Here is a 26,879-nt window from a genome sequence, read left to right on the forward strand (position 1 = left end):
ACAGAGAGAGATGAGAAGCATCAACCATTAGTTTTTTGTTGCACATTGCAACACTTTAATTATTCATTGATTGCTTTCTCATATGTGCCTTGACTGCAGGCCTTCAGCAGACCCAAGTAACCCCTTGCTGGAGCCAGTGACCTTGGGTTCAAGCTGGTGGGCTTTTGCTCAAACCAGATGAGCCCACGCTCAAGCTGGAGACCTCGAGGTCTCGAACCTGGATCGTCTGCATCCCAGTCCGACGCTCTATCCACAGCGCCACCACCTGGTCAGGCTTGATAGTTCTTTTATTGCAATCTTTGATCAGACTGATTTCTTCCTATTTCCCATTTACTAAGAACTTAAAATTGGGGAGTGCTTGCTGAACGTTGTTTGATGTTTTCCAGTACACTGAGATAGCATTTGGAATTTTTTTCCTTTCATCTCTTTATTGAATAAAGGAGGCTTTTTGATGCTAAATGTCCCCTGCCTCCTTGGAATAAAACCCTGCATACCCCTGGTATAATGTACTTTAAAGCACAGCTGAACTCAATTTGCTAATATTTTCGTTAGCATCTTTGCATGCACACAGGCCCCTGACCCTTTCCTGGCATGTCCTTACCCTGCAGCTGAGCTGATTCCTGCAGGGTGTGTGTGGGGGTTCTGCTCAGAACATCTGCAGGAGCTCAACCAAGTGACTTCAACTTAGCCCCTCCAAAGCCCCCCCACCCTTGCCTCCTTATTCTACCATTTTCTACACCCCATTCCTGCTCCCCCATCCTGTTGACTTATTCTTCTAAATGGGAGGAGCCAGCCACACAGCTCCTCTCTCTCTCTCTCTCTCTCTCTCTCTCTCTCTCTCACACACACACACACACACACACACACACACACTCAGGGCTGTGGGCTTGTTCAGTTTCCCCTGCTGATCTTGGTATCCACAGCTGAAGCCAGGACAGAGGTCACAAATTCTTGTTCCTTTGGACTGTGGGATAGTTATTAAGGAGTCAGACTGAGCAGAACACAAGACTTGGCAGGATGGAAGGAAGTTTCCATTAGTAAGCACCTATTACTTCCTCCTCACAACTTGTGTCAGCTTCAGGCCCCTCTGGCTCCAGGCACACCTGGGGCACAGCAGTGCAAGGATGAAGGATCTAGCCTACATCCTCTCCTCATTGCGGTCAATTCAGGTCTCAGACTGGGGCTAGGATCTGGGGTTCCCCTAAACCAGCAGCTCCTCAGGAGGCAGTTCACCTAACACCACCTCATCTACTAGTATAGAACCCTGATGAAAAGCTGTGCATCCTGCCTGACCTATGGTGGCACAGTGGATAAAGGGTCAACCTGGAACACTGAGGTCGCAGGTTCAAAACCAGTCAAGGCACAAACAGGAAGCAACTACTATGAGATGATGCTTCCTGCTCCCCCCACGTCTCTCTCTCATCTCTCTAAAAATCCATAAAATCTAAAAAAAAAAGAGAAAGAACTTGTAGCCAGTCTGTGTCATCCACATCACTTTCTCTAAACCCCTGGCAATGGGTCATGCAAAGAGTAAATCAAACCCATGGTTACCCCAGCAATGAAGAGCCCCAACATCATGAAAAAAAAAGATCTAGAGAGGAGAAATTTTTCCCTTTTACCTTTTTTTTTTTTGTATTTTTCTTAAGTTGGAAACGGAGAGGCAGTCAGACAGACTCCCGCATGTGCCCAACCGGGATCCACCAGGCATGTGGACCAGAGGGTGATGCTCTGCCCATCTGGGGCATCGCTCTGCCGCAATCAGAGCCATTCTAGTGCCTGAGGCAGAGGCCACAGAGCCATTCGCAGCGCCCGGGCCAATTTTGCTCCAATGGAGCCTCGGCTGTGGGAGGGGAAGAAAGAGACAGAGAGGAAGGAGAGGGGGAGGGGTGCAGAAGCAGATGGGTGCTTCTCCTGTGTGCCCTGGCCGGGAATCGAACCCGGGACTCCTGCATGCCAGGCCGACGCTCTACCACTGAGCCAACCGGCCAGGGGCTCCTTTTTACTTTTCATTTATTTATTTATTTATTTATTTATTTATTTATTTTATTTTTTTATCAGCTTTTTTTTTTTTTTTTTTTTTGTATTTTTCTGAAGCTGGAAACGGGGAGAGACAGTCAGACAGACTCCCGCATGCGCCCGACCAGGATCCACCCGGCACGCCCACCAAGGGGCGACACTCTGCCCACCAGGGGGTGATGCTCTGCCCCTCCAGGGCCTCGTCGCTCTGTCACGACCAGAGCCACTCTAGCACCTGGGACAGAGGCCAAGGAGCCATACCCAGCGCCCGGGCCATCTGCTCCAATGGAGCCTCGGCTGCGGGAGGGGAAGAGAGAGACAGAGAGAAAGGAGAGGGGGAGGGGTGGAGAAGCAGATGGGCGCTTCTCCTGTGTGCCCTGGCCGGGAATCGAACCCGGGACTTCTGCACGCCAGGCCGACGCTCTACCACTGAGCCAACTGGCCAGGGCTTTTTTTTTTTAAAGATTTTATTTATTCATTATAGAGAGGGGGGAGAGAGAGAGAGAGAGAGAGAGAGAGAGAGAAGGGGGAGGAGCAGGAAGCATCAACTCCTATATGTGCCTTGACCAGGCAAGCCCAGGGTTTTGAACCGGCAACCTCAGTGTTTCCAGGTTGACGCTTTATCCACTGCACCACCACAGGTCAGGCCTCCTTTTTACTTTTTAAATGATTATTTACATTGCTCTGAAATTTAATTTTTTAAAGCAAGAGTAAATCATAGAAATATTTTCTGGATAGTAATTATAAACCTTATTAATCTTTTAATTTTTAAAAATGTGGCATTTTGGCCCTGGCCGGTTGGCTCAGTGGTAGAGCATCAGCCTGGTGTGCAGGAGTCCCGGGTTCGATTCCCAGCCAGGGCACACAGAAGCACCCATCTGCTTCTCCACCCCTCCCCCTCTCCTTCCTCTCTGTCTCTCTCTTCCCCTCCCGCAGCCAAGGCTCCATTGGAGCAAAGTTGGCCCGGGTGCTGAGGATGGCTCCGTGGCCTCTGCCTCAGGCACTAGAATGGCTCTGGTTGCAACAGAGTGATGCCCCAGATGGGCAGAGCATCGCCCCCTGGTGGGCATGCCGGGTGGATCCTGGTCAGGCGCATGCAGGAGTCTGTCAGAGTGCCTCCCCGTTTCCAACTTCAGAAAATTTTAAAAAAATAAAAATAAATAAACAAAAATGTGGCATTTTGGCCTTGGCCGGTTGGCTCAGCGGCAGAGCGTCGGTCTGGCATGTGGAAGTTCCAGGTTTGATTCCTGGCCAGGGCACACAGGAGAAGTGCCCATCTGCTTCTCCACCCTTTCCCCCCTCCTTTCTCTCTACAGTGGTACCTTGAGATAGGAACAGACCAACATACAAATTTTTTTTTTCATACAAATTTTTTTTTAAGATACGAGCTGCAACTCGGTCTGTATTTTTGTTCGAGATCTGAGCGAAATTCCGAGATACGAAGTGATTTGGGAAGCTGCTGCTAGTTGGCGCGTTGGCGCATAGGTCCAGTATCGGCAGTTTGATATATGAGTTGACTGACTTACGAGCTCAGTTACGGAACGAATTAAATTCATATCTCAAGATACCACTGTATCTCCCTCTTCCCCTCCTGCAGCAAAGGCTCCATTGGAACAAGGCTGGCTTGGACATTGAGGATGGTTCCATGGCCTCTGCCTCAGGCGCTAAAATGGCTCCAATTGCAGCAGAGCAACACCCCAGGGGGCCGTGCATCGCCCCCTGGTGGGCATGCGGGGTGGATCCCAGATGGGTGCATGCGGGAGTCTGTCTGTCTGCCACCCCACCCTCCTTCTCACTTCGGAAAAATACACACACACACACACACAAAAATAAATAAATAAATAAAAATGTGGCGTTTCTTGTGACCTTTTTTTTTTTCCTTTTAAATCACACATTACGTTTGAAAAGCCAGATTATTCTGGAAAGCTTGTTATGAAAATCTGGAACCCCCCACAGTTCCCATGTGTTACAAAATCAAGAAAAACATCAACACAGTTGTGAGAGAGATAGGAAAGGTGTTAGGAAATGGGGAGGTTTGAATGAAGCCAAGCATCTTATCTGGACAAGCCTCTTTCTTATCCACTCCCAGCACCTGTTGGTCCCCGTATCCTGTTCAGTCGGACTGAATCAGCCCCTCTGTCTCCCCTTTCTAAAAAAAATTTTTTTTTTTTTCTGTATTTTTCTGAAGCTGGAAACGGGGAGAGACAGTCAGACAGACTCCCGCATGCGCCCGACCGGGATCCACCCGGCACGCCCACCAGGGGCTACGCTCTGCCCACCAGGGGCGTCGCTCTGTCGCGTGACCAGAGCCACTCTAGCGCCTGGGGCAGAGGCCAAGGAGCCGTCCCCAGCGCCCGGGCCATCTTTGCTCCAATGGAGCCTCGGCTGCAGGAGGGGAAGAGAGAGACAGAGAGGAAGGAGGGGCGGGGGGTGGAGAAGCAGATGGGCGCCTCTCCTGTGTGCCCTGGCCGGGAATCGAACCTGGGTCTCCTGCTCGCCAGGCCGACGCTCTACCGCTGAGCCAACCGGCCAGGGCCTCTGTCTCCCCTTTCAATGCTCTGGCCTCTACCCTGCCCCCCAACTCCTGAGGAATCTAACATTCAGCCTGCTTCCCCAGCTCACACACCCTCCATAGCTCCTTACTGCTCTCAGAACAAAATCAATCTGGTAACAGGAAGCCAGATCTGATACCCTGATCCTCATCCCCATACCCAATGAGATGACAGGGACTCTGGACTTAGTCTGTTGCAGCAGAGTTTGAATTCTGACCTTACTGTTCACCAGTTAAACCCAGACAGCTCCATCACTTTTGCTTCAGTTCCCTGGAGCATGGAGTCCATGAGAATGGGTGTGTCCTTGGAAGTGGATGGTTCTGGGTGCTGTAAAAGCACTGCCCTTGACGGCAGGCATTATCAGGGTGACTGCTAGCTCTGAGGGTCCCCAACCTGGGGTTGCTGATGGAGGCCCATGTTTGATGTAGGGAAAGAGGCACTCAGATTAGCTGTTAATGGACAAAGTGAAAACATACTTGAGGTGCAAGAGCTGCCGGGAGCCCACAGATTGCATCTACTGGGGAAAAGGGTCAACTCCGGAAAGCAAACAGTGGCTTTGTGTTCCCAAGAGGCCTGGCCACATATATATTAACATCTGGTCCCCACCCCAGCCCAACCAGCTGCTGCCATCTGCACAAAGGTTCAGGGTGTTTGCTGAATTCAGTCCTTGCTTAAACATTTGTTTTCAAGACAAGACGAATGCAGAGGCCCCATGCCCTTGAGTCAGGGTCCGAGTCCACAGCTAGGGCAGAAAAGAAGAGACACACATATGGGGCTGCATATGGTTGGACTTGAGGGCTTCTCTCAAAGTCTGAGAGAAGACATCCTGCAGTGGCCAGGTGTCCTGAAGTGGGAGAGTGTGCCCTGCTCAGAGCATGGGCTATAGACTCAGATTCTCCAGCCCTCACCACAGAAGGAAAGGAAGCACTGACACACACTACAACATAAATGAACCTCGAAAACATCCTGCTTGGTGAAAGGAGCCACACGGAAAGTCACAAAGTGTGTAATTCCATTTATACAAAATGTCCAGAACAGGCAATTCACAGAGACAGAAAGTGGACTGGTGGTTACCAGGGGTTGTGGGAGGGGAATAGTGAGTGACTGCTAATGGGGATAGGGTCTCCTTTTGGGGTGATGCAAATGTTTGGGAACTAGATAGATGTGATGGTTGCACAACATCATGAATGCATTAAGTGGCTGAATTGTACATTTTAATTGGTTAATTTAATATCATGTGAATTTCACCTCAATCAACAATAATAAATAAATAATCTAATACTAAAGGAATCCCAGCCACTATGGAAAACAGTATTGAAGTTCCTCAAAAAATTAAACACAGGGCCCTGACCGGTTTGCTCAGTGGTAGAGCATCGGCCTGGCGTGCAGAAGTCCCAGGTTTGATTCCCGGCCAGGGCACACAGGAGAGGGGCCCATCTGCTTCTCCACCCCTCCCCCTCTCCTTCCTCTCTGTCTCTCTCTTCCCCTCCCGCAGCGAGGCTCCATTGGAGCAAAGATGGCCCGGGCGCTGGGGATGGCTCCTTGGCCTCTGCCCCAGGCGCTAGAGTGGCTCTGGTCTCGACAGAGCGACGCCCCGGAGGGCATCGCCCCCTGCTGGGCGTGCCAGGTGGATCCCGGTCGGGCGCATGCGGGAGTCTGTCTGTCTATCCCCGTTTCCAGCTTCAGAAAAATACAAAAAAATAAAAATAAAAAATTAAACACAGGATTAACATATGCTCCAGTAATACATTTCTGGTTTTGTTTTTTTTTTGAAAAGTTAAAAATTCCTTAATTTTTTTCTTATTTTTATTAATTTTAATGCAGTGACATTGATAAATCAGGGTACATATGTTTTGAGAAAACATCTCCAGATTATTTTGACATTTGATTATGTTGCATACCCCTCACCCAAAGTCAAATTGTCTTCTGTCACCTTCTATCTGGTTTTCTTTGTGCCCCTCTCTTCTCCCTCAACCCCCCAAAATTCCTTAATTTTTTATTCCTGGTACCACCACCACAATTTACAGGGCAATATACCTGATATAATGAAAAGAAAAAAAAAAAAGGCAAAGCTACAACAGATAAAAGACCTCAGGAATGTACATCTAATTGACACTACATTGCATTTATCAAGAGCTGCACTTCTTGCAAACTGTGGCTATGACAGTCCTGAACAAGAGTTTCCTGTTTAAGCTGCAGTAACCTTTCTATGGATCATAGTTCCTTCTGAGGCAGATTTGTACAGTTCCTCTAATGCATTTGAGACGACAGTCTCTAAGTAACCTGCAGCTTTCCTGACAACTCCTTGCTCTCTCCTGCTAAGAACTGTAGCCCTTTTCTTGAATTTTTAGAACCTTCTACCATATCCACCACTTTTGCCACCACCAGATCCATAACCACCACCATAGGGACTGCCCAAGCTTCTTCCACCAAAACTGCCCCCTTTCATGGGTCCATAATTTGATTGCTGTTGTCCACTGTAATTTCCAAAATCATTATAGTTCCCACCACCATAGTTACTGTCAAAATCCCCCCCTTCATTGTAACCATTGAATCCACCACCACCACCACATCCACCACCTTGGTTTCCATATCCTGGTCTACCACCACCACCATAGCCTCCTCTACTACTATAACCAGGACCACCACCATAGTTTCCACCATCACCTCCAAATCCATTATATCTATATATCCATTATCACCTCCTCCATAACTGCCTCTACCATAGCCTCCCCTTCCACTGAAGTTTCCACCACAGCCAAAATTACCTCCACCACCTCCAAAGTTTCCTCTACAACCCATAAAGTTGCCAGATCCACTTCCACGGCCTCTTTATGATTCAGCAGCCTGCATTTCTTGTTTAGAAAGGGCCTTTTCACTTCACAATTATGCCCATTAATAGTGTGGTATTTTTGAACAACAATTTTATAAACTGTATCATGATCATCAAATGTTACAAACGCAAATCCTCTTTATTTCCCACTCTGCCTGTCTCCCATAACTTCTATGGTTTCAATCTTGCCATACTTTTCAAAGTAGTCTCTCAAATTATATTCTTCTGTATCTTCTTTAATACCACCAACAAAAATCATCTTCACTGGTTAGATGGGCACCAGGCTTTACAGAATCCTCTCCAGAAACAGTTCTCTTTGTTTCCACTACACGCCCATAAAAGTTGTGTGGTCGCGCACACATCGCTGCATCTACTTCTTCAACACAAGAGTAAGTCACAAAACCAAATCCCTGGGAAGGTTTTGTTTGAGGGTCTCTCATCACCACACAATCTGTGAGTGTGCCCCATTTCTCAAAATGTTCTCTTAAACTGTCATCTATAGTTTCTTCCTTTTTTTTTTTTTTTTTTTGTATTTTCCCGAAGTTAGAAGAGGGGAGGCAGAGAGACAGACTCTCACATGAGCCCTACCAGGATCCACCCGGCATGCCCACTAGGGGGCGATGATCTGCCCATCTGAGGCATTGCTCCACTTGACTGGAGCCATTCTAGTGCCTGAGGCAGAGGCCATGGAGCCGTCCTCAGCATCTGGGCCAACTTTGCTCCAATGGAGCCTTAGCTGCAGGAGGGGAAGAGAGAGAGAGAGAGAGAGAGAAAGGAGAGGGGGAAGGGTGGAGAAGCAGATGGGCGCTTCTCCTGTGTGCCCTAACCAAGAATCGAACCTGGGACTTCCACACACCAGACCGATGCTCTACCTCTGAGCCAGCCAGCCAGGGCCATGATCTGTAGTTTCAAAACTCAGACCACCAATAAACAGTTTTCTCAACTGTTCTGGTTCCTTCAGATCATGGCCATCCTCCCCCTGGCAGCAGTGGCTACAGCTGGAGCCAGGTTGGGGAAGACTGGGCAGTGGTTTTACCTCCATTTTGACACCAGACTCACCTCTTCCAATTTGAGTTCAATACGGGACCCAGAGGAAGAGGCGGATCATTTCTGGTTGTTTTTTTTTTTTTTTTCAGAGAGAGAGAGGGATAGACAGGGACAGACAGGAACGGAGAGAGATGAGAAGCACCAATCATTAGTTTTTCATTGCGCGTTGCAACACCTTAGTTGTTCATTGATTGCTTTCTCATATGTGCCTTGACCGCGGGCCTTCAGCAGACTGAGTAACCCCTTGCTGGAGCCAGCAACCTTGGGTTCAAGCTGGTGGGCTTTTTGCTCAAACCAGATGAGCCTGTGCTCAATCTGGCGACCTTGGGGTCTCGAACCTGGGTCCTCTGCATCCCAGTCCAATGCTCAATCCACTGCGCCACCACCTGGTCAGGTCATTTCTGGGTTTTTACCCAGAAGAATTTAAAGCAAATATTAAAAACATTTTAGCACACTTATCTTCATAGTGGCGTTATTCAGAATAGCCAAAAGGTGGAAGCAATCCAAGTATCCACTAACAGATGAATGGATAAACAAAATGTGTATATTCACACAGTGGGATATCTTTCAGCTTTAAAAGAAAGGAAATTCTGCCTGACCTGTGGTGGTGCAGTGGATAAAGCATTGACCTGGAATGCTGAGGTTGCCGGTTCAAAACTCTGGGCTTGCCCGGTCAAGGCACATATGGGAGCTGAAGCTTCCTGCTCCTCCCCCCTTCTTTCTCTCTCTCTCTCTCCTCTAAAAAAATGAATAAATAGCCTGACCTGTGATGGCGCAGTGGCTAAAGCGTCAACTTGGAAATGCTGAGGTCGCCAGTTTGAAACCCTGGGCTTGCCTGGTCAAGGCACATATGGGAATTGATGCTTCCAGCTCCTCCTCCCTGCCTCTCTCTCCTCTCTCTCTCTCTCTCTCTCTCTCTCTCTCTCTCCCTCTCTCCTCTCTAAAATGAATAAATAAAATAAAATTTTAAAAAAATGAATAAATAAAAAAAAAACTTTAAAAGAAAGGAAATTCTGACACCTGCTACAACATTGATAAAGCTTGAGGACATTATGCTCATAGAACATTTAGCCAGTCACAAAATAACAAATACTGTATGATTCCACTTATACAAGACCCTAGAAGAATCAGATGTATCAAGACAGAAAGTAGAATTATGGGCACCAGGGGACAGGGGAGAAGGATGTGAAGTTAGTGTTTAATGGAGACAGAATTTCAGTTTGGAAGATGAAAAGTGAATGTACTATACTTAATGTTGCTGAACTGTGCACTTAACATGGTTAAAATGCTGAAAACTACCTGGCCTGTGGTGGTGCAGTGGATAAAGCATCAACCTGGCATGCTGAGGTCACTGGTTCGAGTTGATAATTCTCGCTCCCCCACCCCTCTCTCCTCTCTCTGTAGAATCAATAAATAAAATCTTTAAAAAATATAACACTATTAGCCTGACCAGGTGGTGGCACAGTGGATAGAGTGTCAACCTGGGATGCTGAGGACCCAGGTTTGAAACCTCGAGGTCTCTGGCTTGAGTATGGGCTCACTAGCTTGAGCGCAGGGTTGCCAGTTTGAGCATGGGATTATCGACATGACCCCATGGTCGCTGGCTTGAGCCCAAAAGTCACTGGCTCGGCTGGAGCCCCGGGTCAAGGCACATATGAGGAAGCAATCAATGAAAAAGTAAAGTACTGTAACTACGAAATGCTGCTGCTCTTCTCTCCCTTCCTGTCTGTCCTCTCTCTCTTTTGTAAAAATAGAAACAAAAAAGTAACCCCACTCAAGTTGCTCCTTTTTCTCTATAAAGTAACAGTCCTCACCTTGGCTTTTGGACTTGCCTATGGTTTTTGCTATAGCTTGCTTGTACTGAATTGCAATTCTCTGCTATTCCCAAATACACCAATTTTGCTGGTAAAATAAGTAGCTATTTTATTCCTTAGAACATTATGCCTGACCTGGTGGTGATGCAGTGGATAAAGCATTGGCCTGGGATGCTGAGGACCCAGGTTTGAAACCCTGAGGTTGCCAGCTTGAGCGTGGGCTCATCCAGCTTAAACACAGGGTCACTGGCTTCATTGTGAGATCACAGACATGATCCCATGGTCATTGGCTTGAGTCCACTGGTCACTGGCTCTGCTGGAGGCCCCCCCCCCATCAAGGCACATATGAGAAAGCAATCAATGAACAACTAAGGTGTTCCAATTATGAGTTGATGCTTCTCATCTCTCTCCCTTCCTGTCTGTCTGTCCCTGTCTCTCTCTCGCTTAAAAAAAAAGAAATAAAAAAGAACAACATTGCTTGGTGTCCTGAGTGTGAACCAGAGAAGACTTCTGAAAACTCCAAGGGCCTGACCTGTGGTGGCACAGTGGATAAAGCATCGACCTGGAAATGCTGAGGTCGCCGGTTCGAAACCCTGGGCTTGCCTGGTCAAGGCACATATGGGAGTTGATGCTTCCAGCTCCTCCCCCCCTTCTCTCTCTCTCTCTCTCTCTCTCTCTCTCTCTCTCTCTCTCTCTCTCTCTCTCCTCTCTCTCCCTCTCTGTCTCTCTCCTCTCTAAAATGAATAAATAAATAAAAAAATAGAAAAAAAAATTAAAAAAAAAAAAAAAGAAAACTCCAAGGCTGGTGAACAAACAGGTGCTGGTAATTATTTTTATTTTTTGATTTTTTTTTACAGAGACAGAGAGAGAGTCAGAGAGAGGGATAGATAGGGACAGACAGGAACGGAGAGAGATGAGAAGCATCAATCATTAGTTTTTCATTGCGCATTGCAACACCTTAGTTGTTCATTGATTGCTTTCTCATATGTGCCTTGACCGTGGGGCTACATTAGACCAGGAAACCTCTTGCTCAAGCCAGCGACCTTGGGTCCAAGTTGGTGAGCTTTTAAAAGCTCAAACCAGATGAGCCTGCGCTCAAGTTGGCAACCTCGGGGTCTCAAACCTGGGTCCTCCACATCCCAGTCCAACGCTTTACCCACTGTGCTACCTGGTCAGGCTATTTATTACTATTATTATTATTTTTTTTTACAGAGACAGAGAGTGAGTCAGAGAGGGATAGACAGGGACAGACAGGAACGAAGAGAGATGAGAAGCATCAATCATTAGTTTTTCATTGCGTGTTGTAACACCTTAGTTGTTCATTGATTGCCCTCTCAAATGTGCCTTGACTGCGGGCCTTCAGAAGACCGAGTAACCCCTTGCTGGAGCCAGTGACCTTGGGTTCAAGCTGGTGGGCTTTTGCTCAAACCAGATAAGCCTGTGCTCAAGCTGGCGAGCTCGGGGTCTCGAACCTGGGTCCTCTGCATCCCAGTCCGATGCTCTATCTACTGCGCCACCGCCTAGTTAGGCTTTTATTATTTTTTTAAAATAAGTTTTTGCTATATTTTTAAAAAATTCATTTCAGAGAGGAGAGTGAGAGAGTAAGAAAGGGGAAAGGAACAGGAAGCATCAACTCCCATATGTGTCTTGTCCAGGGTTTTGAACTGGTGACCTCAGTGTTCCAGTTCGATGCTTTATCCACGGCGCCACCACAGGTCAGGCTGCTAGATTTTTTTTTTAAATTGAGATGAAGGGAGGCAGGGAGGCAGAGAGACAGATTCCTGCATGTGCCCTGATAGGGATCCACCCAACAAGCCCCCTACAGGGTGATGTTCTGCCCACCTCAGGCTGCTGCTCCGTTGCTCAGCAACCAAACTATTTCAGCACCTGAGGCAGGCCATGGAGCCATCCTCAGCACCCAGGGCCAACTTGCTCGAGCCATTCAAGTCATGGCTGCAGGAAAGGAAGAGAGACAGTGAGAGAGAGAGAAGGGGGAAGGGTGGAGAAGCAGATAGCTGCTTCTCTTATGTGCCCTGACTAAAATTGAACCCGGGACTTCCACATGTCCAGCCAACGCTCTACTGCTCAGCCAACCAGCCAGGGCCTAGATTTTTTTTTTTTTTATATTTTATTTATTGAGTTTACAGAGAGAGGAGGGGGTGTCGCAAAAAAGCATTAATTCATAGTTGCTTCACTTCAGTTGTTCATTGACTGCTTGTCATATGTACCTTGACCAGGCAAGTGCAGGGCTTCAAACTGGCGACCTCACCATTCCAGGTTGACCCTCCATCCACTGTGCCACCACAGGCAAAGGCAACCATAGTGTTTTAAACTTAATTGTGGAATTGTCATCTCATCACTTCTTTTGTATGATACTCATTAAAAGCAAGTTGATAAGTCCAGTCAAGTTCAAGGAAAGGGATTCAAGATGCAAATACTGGGACCCTTGATACTTAAATTGAGAATGTGAGCATCTAAGAGCTGTAGATTGCCAGACCAATAGAAGACAAGAGTCCTCAGGACTGGGTGTTGTGCCCAGAGTTGGGGTGCCTGGCAGTAGGCGGAAGTAACCTTGCAGGAGTCTAGCTCATCTCAGAATGATTCACTCAACCTGCAGCCTTCAGTTATGTCAATATGAAGTAACAGGCTCCCTGCCCCCTGGAAGGTGTGACAAGCCTCTTTAATTTTTTATTTTATTTTTAAACCTAAATTTTTATTTTATTTTAAAACCTAGCTCTCGGCCTGACCTGTGGTGGTGCAGTGGATAGAGCATTGACTTGGAACACTGAAGTCGCCGGTTCAAAACCCTGGGCTTGCCCAGTCAAGGCACATATGGGAGTTGATGCTTCCTGCTCTTCCCCCTTCTCTCTCTCTCTCTTCTCTAAAATGAATAAATAAAAATAATTAAAAAAAAACACAAAACCTAGCTCTTGTCCAGTGTAAGGTTAATTAGGTATTGCCTTTATCACCCCCCCCCACCCCCATAGTGAACAACAATAAATGTTTATGCTAAGCCCCTTCTTCTTGGTGACAGACACCATTCCAGTTGAACAGGCTCCATCCTCCACACATCACAACCGTGAGAAAGACAGAGAACATGTTACCAAGTGGATAAAGTATGTTAATGTTATGGAAATAAAAAAGAGGGCTGGGGATGGAGCACCAACTACTCAGGAGGTCAGGGAGGTCTTTCTCAGGAAGGGGTATTTGAGCCAAGTCCTGAAGGAAGTAAAGGAGCTAGCCAGGGGAAATGCTGGCTGGGGGCAGAGAGAACAATGCAGATGAATTCCCTGAGGCAGGACAGCCTGGCAATTTGGAGAAAGGAGGCCTGTGTGGCTGGAGTTGAGGGAGAATGGGGAAGAGGAGGGTGAAGAGGTAGGGAGGTGGCAGGAGCAGGAAGTGGGGACTCATGCGAGGCTTTAAGAGTAGAGAGGTCCAAGGTTTGACGTAGGTCCCAGCAGTGTCACTGGGGTTGGACTCTGGTTAAGTCAGACTCTTGTAAACTGCCCTCCAAGTTCACCTCCTGCTTCTCCCCAAGGCCAAGCCATGTAACTATCCTCAGATAACAAGGATAAATGCCCCCCAAACCTTTTAAATAAAATAATAAAGTAAATAATATTGCAAGAGAGTAGGGTTGAACAGTAATGCAGGAGGGGCCGGCGAGAAATTTGTATTGCTCGCGGGTACATTTTGGCAAAATTCAATTCTTGGTTTCTCTGAGCCTCAGTTTCCCCACCTGGACGGCGCGGTGTTAATTTTTCTGCCCCCTTCTCCTGCCTCCTCCCTTCTCAGCTTCGCAAAAGGACGGCAGAAAATGTGAGCTAAGTGAACGCTGAAAAAGCCCCAACAGAGAGCGAAGGGCTCAAGAGGATTCTTCCCGGTGTACTGGACCTACAGACTGCGCGTTGAACGTGGGCTCCGCGCTACCTGCCGACCGGCCACTCCCGGCTGCCACCGACGTACCACAGGTGAAGTACAGGCTGCCGTCTTTCCTCCAGGCAGCCGACGTCTTGATAAAGGCAAGGTTTCAAATGGTCTCTACCCGCCCCTCCTGGATCGCAGATATCTAAGTGAACATGGAGAGTGAGGTCTCATAAAATATACGTTTCTTGAAAAAATGAAATCGATGATAACTTTGGCTTGGGCCGGAGACCGGGCCAGCATTTACTTTACCAAGATGGCGACAGTTCGAGTACGTAATCGGCGCGCGCCGCCAGGGCCTCAGCGCGCAAGCCCCGCGGTGACATTACGGAGGTGCGACCTGGCGGGCGCTGGGGGTAGGAGGTAGGAGCGGCCGCGGCGCGGGTGGATCCCGGGCTCGGTTGGCGGGGTGCGGGTGGGCCCGGTGGGCGGCTCGGCCTGGTACCATCCCCCGGGAAGGCTAGAGGTGTGGTGCTCGGAGATGGGGGCACTTTCGGCGCCCAGTCTCCACGGCTCTCTCTGGGGCTGTGCTCATTTCCTAGAGCGCGCGACTGAGACTGGGTAGCGTTGTGTTCGAGGCCACCTCGCTCCGGTCCTGCCCCTGAGCAGCTTCCACGGACGCCCCTACCTTCTTGCAGTGGGATCAGGGCTAGAGAGATAGACGATGGATTGGGAGAACCCAGGAGGGAGAGCAGGAGAGCTTCTGGAGGAGGAAGCGCTGAGCTTCATCTATTCTCTTCCACATCCAAGCAACCATGTGGGTCTTAATTCCCACATAAGTGTACCCCCTGTCTAGCTATAGCCACTCCCCAGATTCCTGCTTGAGTTCCCTGCTTCTGACTCACCAACCCCAGAGGGTTCAGACCTTCAGATCTGCACGTCCAGGCTCTAACATCCTCTGCACCCTCCCATCACCTTGGAGTATAAATCTATCTTCCCAGCCTGCCTCCCCCACACTCTTGGGGGCTTGGGTTTTCTCTCTCCTTTACATCTTAGATGTCCCATCCACCCCCAGGCACACACACCTCCAGGCTGGGTCAGAAGCCCCCTCCAGGCTTCCCCAGCATCCTACAGGTCCCTATTACAGCTCTGATCTCGAGTTGTCGCTTTTATTGTTTTTCTCCCAGCCACCCCAGTAGTCTCATGTGGGCAGAAAGCCCATTGGTTCCATCTCTTTCGCCAGCGTCCCATAAGTATTAGGTGGTTAGTGCATGTTTACTGAATGACAAAGTGAATGACTTCACCAGGGAAGAAAAGCTGCGAAAAGCTGTCTTAGTCTGCTCAGGCTGCTGTAACATACCACAGACTGGGTAGCTTAAACAACAGACATTTATTAGCTCTCAGTTCTGAAGGCGAGAAGTCCAAGATCGAGGTGCCAGTTCAGTTTCTGGTGCAGGCTCTTTCTGACTTGCAGACGGCCACCTTCTCATTGTGTCCTCACATGGTACAGAGAGTAAATAAACTCTAGTGTCTTTTCTTCATATGGGGCACCAGCCCTATTAGCTTAGGGCCTCACCTTAGGACCTCATTTAAATTTTTTTTTCCTTTTTTTTTTCTTTTTCTTTATTATTATTATTATTTTTATTATTCATTTTAGAGAGGAGAGGGAGAGACAGAGGGAGAGAGAGAGAGAGGAGAGACAGAGAGAGAGAAGGGGGGAGGAGCTGGAAGCATCAACTCCCATATGTGCCTTGACCAGGCAAGCCCAGGGTTTCGAACCGACGACCTCAGCATTTCCAGGTCGACGCTTTATCCACTGCGCCACCACAGGTCAGGCCCCTTTTCCTTTTTTCTTTTCTTTTCTTTTCTTTTTTTTGTATTTTTCCGAAGCTGGAAACGGGGAGAGACAGTCAGACTCCCGCATGCGCTGGACAGGGATCCACCCTGCAGGCCCACTAGGGGCGACGCTCTGCCCACCAGGGGGCGATGCTCTGCCCCTCCGGGACGTCGCTCTGCCACGACCAGAGCCACTCTAGCACCTGGGGCAGAGGCCAAGGAGCCATCCCCAGCGCCTGGGCCATCTTTGCTCCAATGGAGCCTTGGCTGCGGGAGGGGAAGAGAGAGACAGAGAGGAAGGAAGGGGGGGGGGGTGGAGAAGCAAATGGGCGCGTCTCCTATGTGCCCTGGCTGGGAATCGAACCCGGGTCCCCCGCACGCCAGGCCGACGCTCTACCGCTGAGCCAATCGGCAGGGCCCCTTTTCCTTTTCTGAAGTTGGAAACCGGGAGGCAGTCAGACAGACTCCCACATGCGCCTGACCGGGATCCACCTGGCACACCCACCAGGGGGCGATGCTCTGCCCATCTTGGGGTGTCGCTCTGCCGCAATCAGCCATTCTAGCACCTGAGGCAGAGGCCACAGAGCCCTCCTCAGCGCCCCGGCAAACTGCTCCAAAGGAGCTTTGGCTGCGGGAGGGGAAGAGACAGAGAGAGAGGAAGGAGAGGGGGAGGGGTGGAGAAGCAGATGGGCGCCTCTCCTGTGTGCCCTGGCCGGGAATCGAACCCCGGACTCCTGCACGCCAGGCCGATGCTCTACCACTGAGCCAACTGGCCAAGGCTCTTAGGACCTCATTTAAATTTTATTTTTTTGACAGAGTCAGAGAGTGGGACAGACTGGGACAGACAGAAAGGGAGAGAGATTAGAAGCATCAGTTATTTGTTATGACACCTTAGTTGTTCATTGATTGCTTTCTCATATGTGCCTTGATGGAGGGAGGTGTAGAGCAGAATGAGTGACCCCTTGCTCAAGCCAGCAACCTTGGGCTCAAACCAGTGACTACGGGGTCACATCTATGATCCCACGCTCAAGCCAGCAACCCCGCACTCAAGTCAGCGCACCTGCGCTGAAGCTGGTGACCTCGAGGTTTCGAACCTGGGTCCTCTGCATCCCAGTTCGCCGCTCTTATCCACTGCCTGGTCAGGCTCATTTAATCTTTTATCACCTCCTCATTGGTCCTGTCTCCAAATACAGTTGCAGTTAGGATTAGGGCTTCAACATAAGAATTTTGGAGAGACACAAACATTTAATCCTAGGTTACCAGCTTGAAGAGAGGGTCAAAAAGTCCTGTCAGACCTTGGGTTGGAGATAGGGATTGTGAGCAGTGGAATGTGGGAGAAGAAAATGCTGGGGCAGAGTCACTGTAAGTGGGAAGGATTCTCATAGGCAGAGGGGATGGGGGAAGGTGTATCAGATAAGGGCAAAGCAAGAGCAGAGACTCAGAGGCTAGAGGGGGAGATGAATGGGAAGAACAGTGAGAAACTGAGTTTGGACACAACACAGCCTTAAGTAAATACTGGGAGAACCTTGGATATCAACAGTTGTTCATTCATTTGCTCTAAACATTTATTGAGAGAAAAAAAAATATTTTAAAAATTTTTCATTTTATTTTTTTGTTTGTTTGTTTTTGTTTTTTTGTTTTTACAGAGAAAGTCAGAGAGAGGGATAGACAGGGACAGACAGATAGGAAAGGAGAGATGAGAAGCATCAATCATTAGTTTTTCGTTGTGCAGTGACACCTTAGTTGTTCATTGATTGCTTTCTCATATGTGCCTTGACCGCGGGCCTTCAGCAGACCGAGTAACCCCTTGCTTGAGCCAGTGACCTTGGGTCCAAGTTGGTGAGCTTTTGCTCAAACTATTAGATGAGCCTTCGCTCAAGCTGGCGCCCTCGGGGTCTCGAACCTGGGTCCTCCGCATCCCAGTCCGACGCTCTATCCACTGCGCCACCGCATGGTCAGGCAAAAATTTTTATTTTATTTTTTGACAGAGACAGAGAGTCAGAGAGAGGGACAGATAAGGGACAGACAGGAAAGGAGAGAGATGAGAAGCATCAGTTCTTCAATGCAGCTCCTTAATTGTTCAGTGATTGCTTTCTCATATGTGCCTTGACCGGGGGGCTACAACAGAGTGAGTGACCCCTTGCTCAAGCCAGCAACCTTGGGCTCAAACCAGCGACCTTTGGCCTTCAAGCCAGCAACCTTTGGGCTTAAGCTAGCAACCATGGGGTCACATCTATGATCCCATGCTCAAGCCAGCAACCTTGCGCTCATGCTGGTGAGCCTGTGATCAAGCCAGATGAGCTCGCGCTCAAGCCAGCGACCTCAGATTTCGAACCTGGGTCCTCCATGTCCCAGTCTGATGCTCTATCCACTGTGCCATTGCCTGCTTAGGCAGAAAAAAAATATTGAGCAAATGAATGAGGGCACTGGGGACACAGCAGTGACCAAGTTAGTCCCAGCCTGGTGAGGAAGATAGACATTTGTCAATCATTTAAATGAACATAAAGCAACCCAGACAAGGACCTCAAAGAAAAGTTTGTGGTCTGAGAGTCAGGGATATCTCAGGGAAGGCTTCTCAAAGGCAGCAACCTCTGAGTTGGGTCCTGAAGTTTAAATATGAGTTACTGGGTAAAAAGGGGAACAATGAGCAGCCAAATGGAGAGCATAGCAAGTGCAAAGGCCCTGAGGTGGGAGCCTGCTTGGTATGTTTGAAAAGTAGCAAAGAGGCTGGTGTGGCTGCTGCTGAATGAGTAAAGGGAAAATGGAGAGAGTAAGAGGTGAGGAATTTCCTTATCTGTAACTTGGACAGTGACCCCCCCTTCTTGATGCTCTCCTGGGGAAGGTGGGAAGGGGTTTCTGTTGTAGATGCTCAGTAATGAATGCTGAATTTAGTGTGGGAAGGGACTAGAATCACCCCCACATCTCAAATAAGGAAACTGGGGCTTGAAGAGAGCACATTAGTTATGATTACAGAGCAAGGATTCAACCCCAAGATTCCTGGATCCACTGATCCCCAGTCTGTTCTGTTCTTAATGGGGTTTGCTTTTCAGTCTCAGTCTGGAGGGACTGGCATTCTGTATGTCAAGTGAGGGGCCCCAGTGGCTTCAGAGTCGTGCTCTGTGATGATGTTCCCTGAGGAGCCAGCCAGGACCCTGGGGTGTGGCAATGGTTAAGAGTATGGAGTTAGGCCCTGGCCAGTTGGCTCAGTGGTAGAGCATCGGCCTGGCGTGCAAGAGTCCCAGGTTCGATTCCCGGCCAGGGCACACAGGAGAAGCGCCCATCTGCTTCTCCACCTCTCCCCCTCTCCCCCTCTCCTTCCTCTCTGTCTCTCTCTTCCCCTCCTGCAGCCAAGGCTCCATTGGAGAAAAGTTGGCCCGGGCGCTGAGGATGGCTCTATGGCCTCTACCTCAGGTGCTAGAATGGCTCTGGTTGCAACAGAGCAATGCCCCAGATGGGCAGAGCATCACCCCCTGGTGGGCATGCTGGGTAGATCTCGGTCGGGCGCATGTGGGAGTCTGTCTGACTGCCTCCTCGTTTCTAGCTTCGGAAAAATACAAAAAAAAAAAAAAAGAGTATGGAGTTAGCCTGACCAGGCTGTGGCGCAGTGGATAGAGCATCGGACTGGGATGTGGAAGGACCCAGGTTCGAGACCCCGAGGTCGCCAGCTTGAGCGTGGGCTCATCTGGTTTGAGCAAGGCTCCAAGGTCGCTGGCTCAAGCAAGGGGTTACTCGGTCTGCTGAAGGCCTGTGGTCAAGGCACATATGAGAAAGCAATCAATGAACAACTAAGGTGTCACAACGCGCAATGAAAAACTAATGATTGATGCTTCTCATCTCTCCATTCCTGTCTGTCTGTCCCTATTTATCCCCCTCTCTGACTCTCTCTCTGTGTCTCTGTAAAAAAAAAAAAAAAAAAAAAAAATGGAGATAGGACCAAGGGGCTGGGCCTGGGTTGGAATATGGGCCCCTCTACTAACCCTATGCGTTGCCCTGAGCCTGTCACTTAACCTCTCAAAGCCTTAGATTTCTCATCTGAAAATGAGGACCTGGCCAGGTACTTCAGCTCCCCACCTTAGAATGGGAATAAGGACAGCCCCATGTTTTTGGCTTCTGGGCATTGTTTGAGTTGGTCCATATACAGTGCTTAGTGGAGGATGCCTTTGCTGCTGCTGGGAGGTGAAATGATTTAGAACATGCCTTCATCGAGAACCTCCAGCGCTGCCTGTTGCATCATCATAATTCCCTCAGTGTTACGTGCCACTGTGTGACAGCAGAGGGGCTTTGGAAGAACCTAATTGGAAGATGTTCCTGCCCTGCTCAAAGCTGCCTTATAACTCCCCGAGGACTGGGCATAGCCTCATTCTTGCCATAGTGCCTTTGCGTATGTTGTGCTCTTCACCCAGAATTTTCATCCCTTCATTCTCACAGGGCTGTCTCTAAACCCACCTGGTCTCAGCTCAGGTGCCACCCACCAGAGTGGGGAGAATTCACTGAGATGCAGCCTGTAAAGCACTTAGCTCCGTGTGCACAACTGCAAGCAGAAGCTGATACTAGTTTCCAGTGGGGCTCAGAGATCAGAGCTCCCTCCCTCACCAGTTACATAGCTGGGGGGTTGGAATCAGAGTCTGCCTGGTGGCTGAGTAAGGATGATCCCACATTCTCTCCCCTTTATTTTTGAATGCTGGGCCTGTTTCTTCAAGGTTCAGTGAGGGGTAAGCTGGAGTTGTTCAGGTGGGAGAATGACTCAAGAGAGAGGTGCATCCGCTCATTTCCCAAATGAAGAAAACTGAAGCCTAGAACGCATGTGCCCTGGGCTGCACAGCACCTGGAGGTATTTCTGTTAATTTCTCAGCCTCACAGTATTTCCTTTCTCATGCGAAAAGCAGAGTCCAGGCTCAGCTCTGTGCGGCCTGGCTAGGTACCTTGGCTTCCCTGCCTTAGAGTGGGAATAAGAACAGTCCCCATGCCTGACCAGTGGTAGTGCAATGGATAGAGTATTGACTGGGACAAGGTCCCAGGTTCAAAACTACAAGGTCGCCGGCTTGAGTGCAGGCTCACCAGCTTGAGTGCGGGGTCACTGGCCTGAATGTGGGATCATCACTGGTTTGAGCTCAAAAATTGCCGGCTTGAGCTCAAGGTCACTGGCTTAGCTAGAGTTGCCCGCCCCCATCAAGGCACATTTGAGAAACAATCAATGAACAACTAAAGTGGATGCAACTACAAGTTGATGCTTCTTGTCTCTCCCTTCCTGTCTCTGTCTCTCACTGAAAAAAAAATTTTTTTCCTCCACGTTTACGGTTTGGAGTGTTCATTGAATTGATCCATATAAAGTGGTTAGTGGAGGGCTGGGCACAAGGAGGGTAGCACCTACCACTGGTGCATGTTGTCATTTCCCCAGCACCCACATGGGACTCACACAGACGAGGTGCCCACTGGACTGCACCTTCATGATGTTACATCTCCCAGTTGTGTGAACCCAGGCTGGATTGTGGGTTGCAGTTACCCAGGGTGAGAGGGACCCAACCTCAGGGCTGTGGGACCCAGGAACAGAGGCCTCAAAGATGTCAGAGTAGGAGCGGCCACACACAGACTAGCCTGCAGGGGTCCACAGCAGCATGACCCATAAGTCATTGGATGGAAGGATAAACAAAATGTGGTACATACACACAAGGAATATTACTCAGCCATAAAAAGGAACGAAGCACTAACACATTACACAATGCAGATGGACTTTGACAATATCAGCTGAGAGAAGCCAGACACAAAAGGCCACATGTGTGATTCCATCTATATGAAATGTCCAGAACAGGCAAATCCACAGCGATAGAAAGCAGATTATTGGTTACCAGGGACTGGGGAAGGGATGGATTCAGGGTGACAGAAGTATTCTGGAACTAGATAGAGCTGATGGTTGTATAACATTGTGAATGTTTGAAATGGCACTGAATTGTACATTATAAATGGTTCATTTTGTGTTATGCAAATTTCACCTTAATGCATATTTAATATATATATATATTTAAAGTTATTGATTTTTAGGGAGAGAGAAGAGGGGAGAGAGAGAAACATCAATTTGTTGTTCTACTTATATTTATGCACTCATGGGTTGACTCCCATATGTACTCTGACTAGGGATCAAACCCGTAACCTTGGCATATCGGGATGACGCTCCCAACCAACTAAGCTACCTAGCCAGGGCAATACATTTTTTTTGGGGGGGGGGGCTCATCCGGGATCAGGGCACTACATTTTAAAAAAAGAGATCACTAAGTCTGAGCCCTTGTTTTACAAACAAGGTCGCTGAGGCCCCATGGGGGTTCTGGCTGTCTAGGAGTGATTCAAGGGGTACTGGGGATGGATATCCCCTGCTCACTGGTCCACACCCTTCTCCCACAGCCTGCTGAGGGATGCCCAAGAAGTTCCAGGGTGAGAACACCAAGTCAGCAGCAGCCCGGGCACGGAGGGCTGAGGCCAAGGCAGCAGCTGATGCCCGGAAGCACAAAGAGCTGGAGGATGCCTACTGGAAGGATGAGGATAAACACGTCATGAGGAAGGAGCAGCGCAAGGTGGGGGGGCCTGGGCTGCTGCGCCTGTGACTGATGCAGGCAATCATGGTAGAAGGTGGTAGGAGGCCTCTGGGGTGTGGCCCAAAGGGCAAGGAGGCACTAGACCTGGAGCAAGGGCAGGGAGGGAGGCAGAGGCAACAGCTCTGGGGTGGCCAGGACTTGGCACATTTGCGGAATAGAAAGGTAGTCACCACCCTCCATGGGCTTGTTTCTCTCCTTCATGTGATGCCAGGGTGAGGTTATACTGGCAGTTCTTCCCCCAGGGGGTGGGGGTGGTTTTACACTCGGGGGACACTTGGCAACATCTGGAGACATTTTTGGTTGTCACAACTGGTTGGGGGAAGGTGCTTCTGGCATCTGGTGGGTCAAGGCCAGGCATGTTGCTCATCACCGTACAGTGTTCAGGATAGGCCCCCAGCAAAGGTTGAGGCAGCCGAGACATCAGCAGTACCAAGGCTGGGAAATGCTAGAATAGACCCCATTTTTGACCTGCTGAGGGGCCTGCAGGATCTCCCAGGTGTTTATAAAAACACAGAAGAGAGGACAGGGATGGCTGAGTATCCTTCCACGTGGCCCCAGTGCCAAGTACACAATAGGCGCTTAATTGGTGGTTAGGAAATGTTTGAGGGCTAATGCTAACCTGCTCAGCCCAGTAGATGGCACCAGAGACCTACATAGCAGGACACTACTGGTTCTTGGGCTGGTCAGACCTGAGGATGCATTGGTGACTCAGGGCAGAGAACAGAGGTTACCTCCATTGGAAAATTGATCAAGAGTGTGGAAAATAGCAGCGGTAAAGCGCAGTCCCTGCACGCCCAGATCACGGGGTGCCTGGCACTTCTGAGAGTTTTCCCATTGTCTCTCCGTGCAGGACTAGATCCTGCCTTGTTATTGGCAGACATTAAATGTTTCTGGTTTCTTCCTCATCCCCCTGGCTATGCTGCATTGGATTTGTGGAGGTCTTTAAATTTCCTTTTTGGGCCTGACCTGTGGTGGCCCAGTGGATAAAGCGTCGACCTGGAAATGCTGAGGTCGCCGGTTCAAAGCCCTGGGCTTGCCTGGTCAAGGCACATATGGGAGTTGATGCTTCCTGCTCCTCCCCCCCCCCCACCTCGCCTCTTTAAAAAAAAAACAAAAAATAACATTTCCTTTTTGATTGTCAACATTTTGTAACATAGAAAAGTTGAAAACCCAAAAGGAAAATCAGTGTCTGCCAAAGATTCGGACAGAAAAGTGAAACCTTTTGATAGTCTCAGCCCTAGGAGCCCTCTCCAGTCTTCATTTTGAGTTTTGGAGTCATCCTCATCCTCCAGATGAGGAAACTGAGGCTCAGAACAAAGTGGTTCTGCCTAATGTACCTAAGCACAGGAGTGCTAGCCCTTGACCTTTAAATCTGCCCACTGATCCTTTTGTGCCATGCAGGCAGGATGGAGGCTTAGTGGGTGTCATCAGGCACATCAACCCCTCTCCTGGGACATAGTTCAGTCATGGGACATTGCAGGCAAGGACCATCCCGGAGGAATAGGAGGCAGATAGCAGAGTGTAAACAGTGGATAGACGGTGGAGGTGCCTGCAGTGCAGAGCCTAGCCGATGGCCACACTGCACTACAAGTGAATGAGAACCTCCCCTGGAGCTGTGGAGGAGCAGTGGCCAAGGATGAGTTCTGTATGCCAGATGTTCCCTTGTTCCACTGACATCTGGGTCTCCCTTGGGAGCCAAGGTGGGATCAGTTCCGGCTCTTGCAATGCTACGCTCAGGTCAAGGTCTCCAGACCCTCTGTGGCTCCTGTTGCCTTTGGAATCCAATACTAACTGATCCCCATGCCCTTGGGACTCCTGAGCTGCCCCTCCCACCTCTTTTCCCTCCACATTTCCATCCCCACTCAGACTTACCCACACCAATATCTGTGCTTCTCTGACATGTGGTTCCTGCCTCAGGCCCTTTAAACCTGCCATTCACACTGCTCTTCTGCCTCCCAGCTTTCCTGCTGGCTGGCTCCTTCTCTGGCCCAGGTGTCGCTTTATCCTTCCAGACCCACCCACCCACCTGTATTGGCGAAGATTCCCCTGTTCCCATCATCATATATGTTGGCCCACTGTGCTCTCAGCCATGTCCCCTGAACCCAGCACAGGGTCTAGCACTCAGCAGGGCCTCAGTCCACGTTGGTCGAGATGGAAACCTGGGCCCCATAGTGGTAGGCTGGGGTCCATCCCTGACCCCCCCCCCCCATCGCCCTAGGAGGAGAAGGAGAAGCGGCGCCAGGAGCAGCTGGAGCGCAAAAAGGAGACCCAGCGCCTGCTGGAGGAGGAGGACTCGAAGCTCAAGGGCGGCAAGGCCACCCGGGTGACTGTGCCCAGCAAAGTTACCCGGGCCCAGATTGAGGAGACGCTCCGCCGAGACCATCAGCCCAAGGAAGCCCCAGAACCAGGTATGGCAGGGCCCCCTCTGGAGCTGCCCTCTTACCCACTAAAAGAACAGGCAGTGGACTGCCCCCTGGTCTGAATCCAGAGCCCCTCCTTACCCCAAGAAGGGTGGGCGGGCGGCGGCCATCCTGGCAGGCCTGCTCTGAGCACAGTCAGCACAGGCACATACAACTTGTGTACTTGCGCTCCCCACCCCGCCCCGGGTGTGGGGGGGTGTTGTCCAAGGCTGAGGAGACAGCAGCCACGTATGGGTCTCCTCCATGTGCCCAGCTCCAGGGAAGTTAGGAGGGCAGAGGGTTGGGCACTGGGAGGGCAGGACCACCCCATAGGTTGGTCCTGGGAGGGTTTTCCAGCTTAAGTCATGTTTCTGCCATCATTCTCCCTACACTTCTTCCTGCACTGTGTCGCTCTCTGTCTCTGCATGTGTCTTTGTCACCCGGCTGCCCCTCCGCAGCTGAGAAAGCCAAGAGCCACTTGGAGGTGCCGCTGGAGGAAAACGTGAACCGAAGGGTGTTGGAGGAGGGCAGTGTGGAGGCCCGTACCATCGAGGAAGCCATCGCTGTGCTCAGGTAGTGGGGCGAGGCTGGACCTTGGGAGGTGGGGTGGGAGTTTGAATCAGGGTAGGGCTGCGCCCCACTGAAGTCCAGTGCCCTCCTGCAGTGTGGCAGAGGAGAGCGGAGACAGGCACCCGGAGCGCCGCATGCGGGCTGCCTTCACTGCCTTTGAGGAGGAACAGCTGCCTAGGCTCAAGCAAGAGAACCCCAACATGCGGCTGTCACAGCTGAAGCAGCTGCTCAAGAAGGAGTGGCTGCGCTCACCAGACAACCCCATGAACCAGCGGGCCATGCCCTTCAACACCCCCAAGTGAGCCCTGAACTGAGGGAGCTGCCTCACAGGCGGTCGTGACCCTGCATGCCCTCTCACTGGGTCAGCTCCCAGGGTTAGAGAGAGGTCCAGACCAGCACGTGTCTTGGGGGCTAACTGGCATCATCAGCCATGCTTCCCACCAAGGGTACCTGCTCCAAGGACACCACCTCCTTCCCGCCTGCAGTCCCAGGCTCAGTGCTCAATAAAGGTGGCCGGTGAGGCGGTGTGCACTTGAAGTCTCCTGAGGTGGGTAGGTGGGTAGGGGGTGGGGAAATGAGGGCTGGAGTGATGGGGAAAATACCCACCACAGCCAGAGATGATACGCCAGTAAGGCTCCTATTGCAGCAAGCTACTGGAGTTGTGCCCGGCTCCTAGGGCGCCCCCGCCTGGCTGCTACTTGTCCAGTGAGGAACCTGTACTGCCATTCCTGATCCTTGATCAGGAGTCCTGCAAAGGCTCCACTCAGAGTTTGAGGTACTGGCTCCAGGTCATTTCAGGGGATGAACCAGAGAAGAGTGGAAGTGAGTTGTTGGCATCCAGAGAATCTGGTTCAGTGTCAGTGGCCAGGTCACATGCTGTGCTTAGGGTCAGGAAATGCTGACTGCTTTGCTATTGTTCCAACATGGGAGGCATCTGAGTTGAGTCATGGGCAGACTTTCCAGTAGAGGGTTTCTTCAGAGTTGACTTTAGTGGGAGACGAGTCAGATTCCATTACAGTGGCAGGACATTCACTGGGCAGGCAAAGGCCTGGAGACTGGAGCAAGCAGGTGGATCTGGGTAGTAATAAGTGTCCCTTCGAAGGTCACATGTCTGGGAAGGGCTAGCTGAGATCTGAACCTGGTTCTTGCTTCCAAGTGTTTAGTTGCCCTTAGGGAACTGGCAGAGAGGAGGGCAACTGGGAAATAGGCCCACATGTGTGGAACAGGGTCTAAGCCAGGGGTCTCAAACTCAACTCAGCATGTGGGCCGCAGAGCAAGATCACAGCCGTTCGGCGGGCCGCACTAGGTCTACAAAAGGCAACTGTTACGTAACACTTTTCTCACTGCAGTTGAAAACAAAAAAA

At 50.0% G+C, this 26,879-nt stretch overlaps 1 protein-coding gene and 1 pseudogene across 1 annotated transcript; one reads left to right on the forward strand and one right to left on the reverse strand.

The window, feature by feature from the left end:
• Positions 1 to 6,311: 6,311 nt before the first annotated feature.
• LOC136389267 (heterogeneous nuclear ribonucleoprotein A3 pseudogene) lies at positions 6,312 to 7,972 on the reverse strand (annotated as a pseudogene).
• A 6,504-nt stretch (positions 7,973 to 14,476) lies between these two features.
• CCDC124 (coiled-coil domain containing 124) lies at positions 14,477 to 26,046 on the forward strand. The gene is made up of 5 exons (XM_066361073.1): positions 14,477 to 14,546; positions 22,356 to 22,525; positions 24,765 to 24,954; positions 25,404 to 25,518; positions 25,610 to 26,046. The coding sequence occupies exons 2-5, from the start codon at positions 22,367 to 22,369 to the stop codon at positions 25,815 to 25,817; spliced, it is 672 nt and encodes a 223-aa protein (XP_066217170.1). The 5' UTR covers positions 14,477 to 14,546; positions 22,356 to 22,366; the 3' UTR covers positions 25,818 to 26,046.
• The last annotated feature ends 833 nt before the right edge of the window (positions 26,047 to 26,879 follow it).

Source organism: Saccopteryx leptura, chromosome 1 (assembly GCF_036850995.1).
Source record: "Saccopteryx leptura isolate mSacLep1 chromosome 1, mSacLep1_pri_phased_curated, whole genome shotgun sequence".
Taxonomy (NCBI): domain Eukaryota; kingdom Metazoa; phylum Chordata; class Mammalia; order Chiroptera; family Emballonuridae; genus Saccopteryx; species Saccopteryx leptura.

Bases quoted from the DNA above. Each gene is read 5' to 3' on its own strand.
- CCDC124 (XM_066361073.1), top strand. From the start codon at position 22,367: ATGCCCAAGAAGTTCCAGGGTGAGAACACCAAGTCAGCAGCAGCCCGG. The intron at 22,526-24,764 runs GTGGGGGGGCCT...CCATCGCCCTAG, and splicing joins TGAGGAAGGAGCAGCGCAAG to GAGGAGAAGGAGAAGCGGCG. The intron at 25,519-25,609 runs GTAGTGGGGCGA...GCCCTCCTGCAG, and splicing joins GAAGCCATCGCTGTGCTCAG to TGTGGCAGAGGAGAGCGGAG.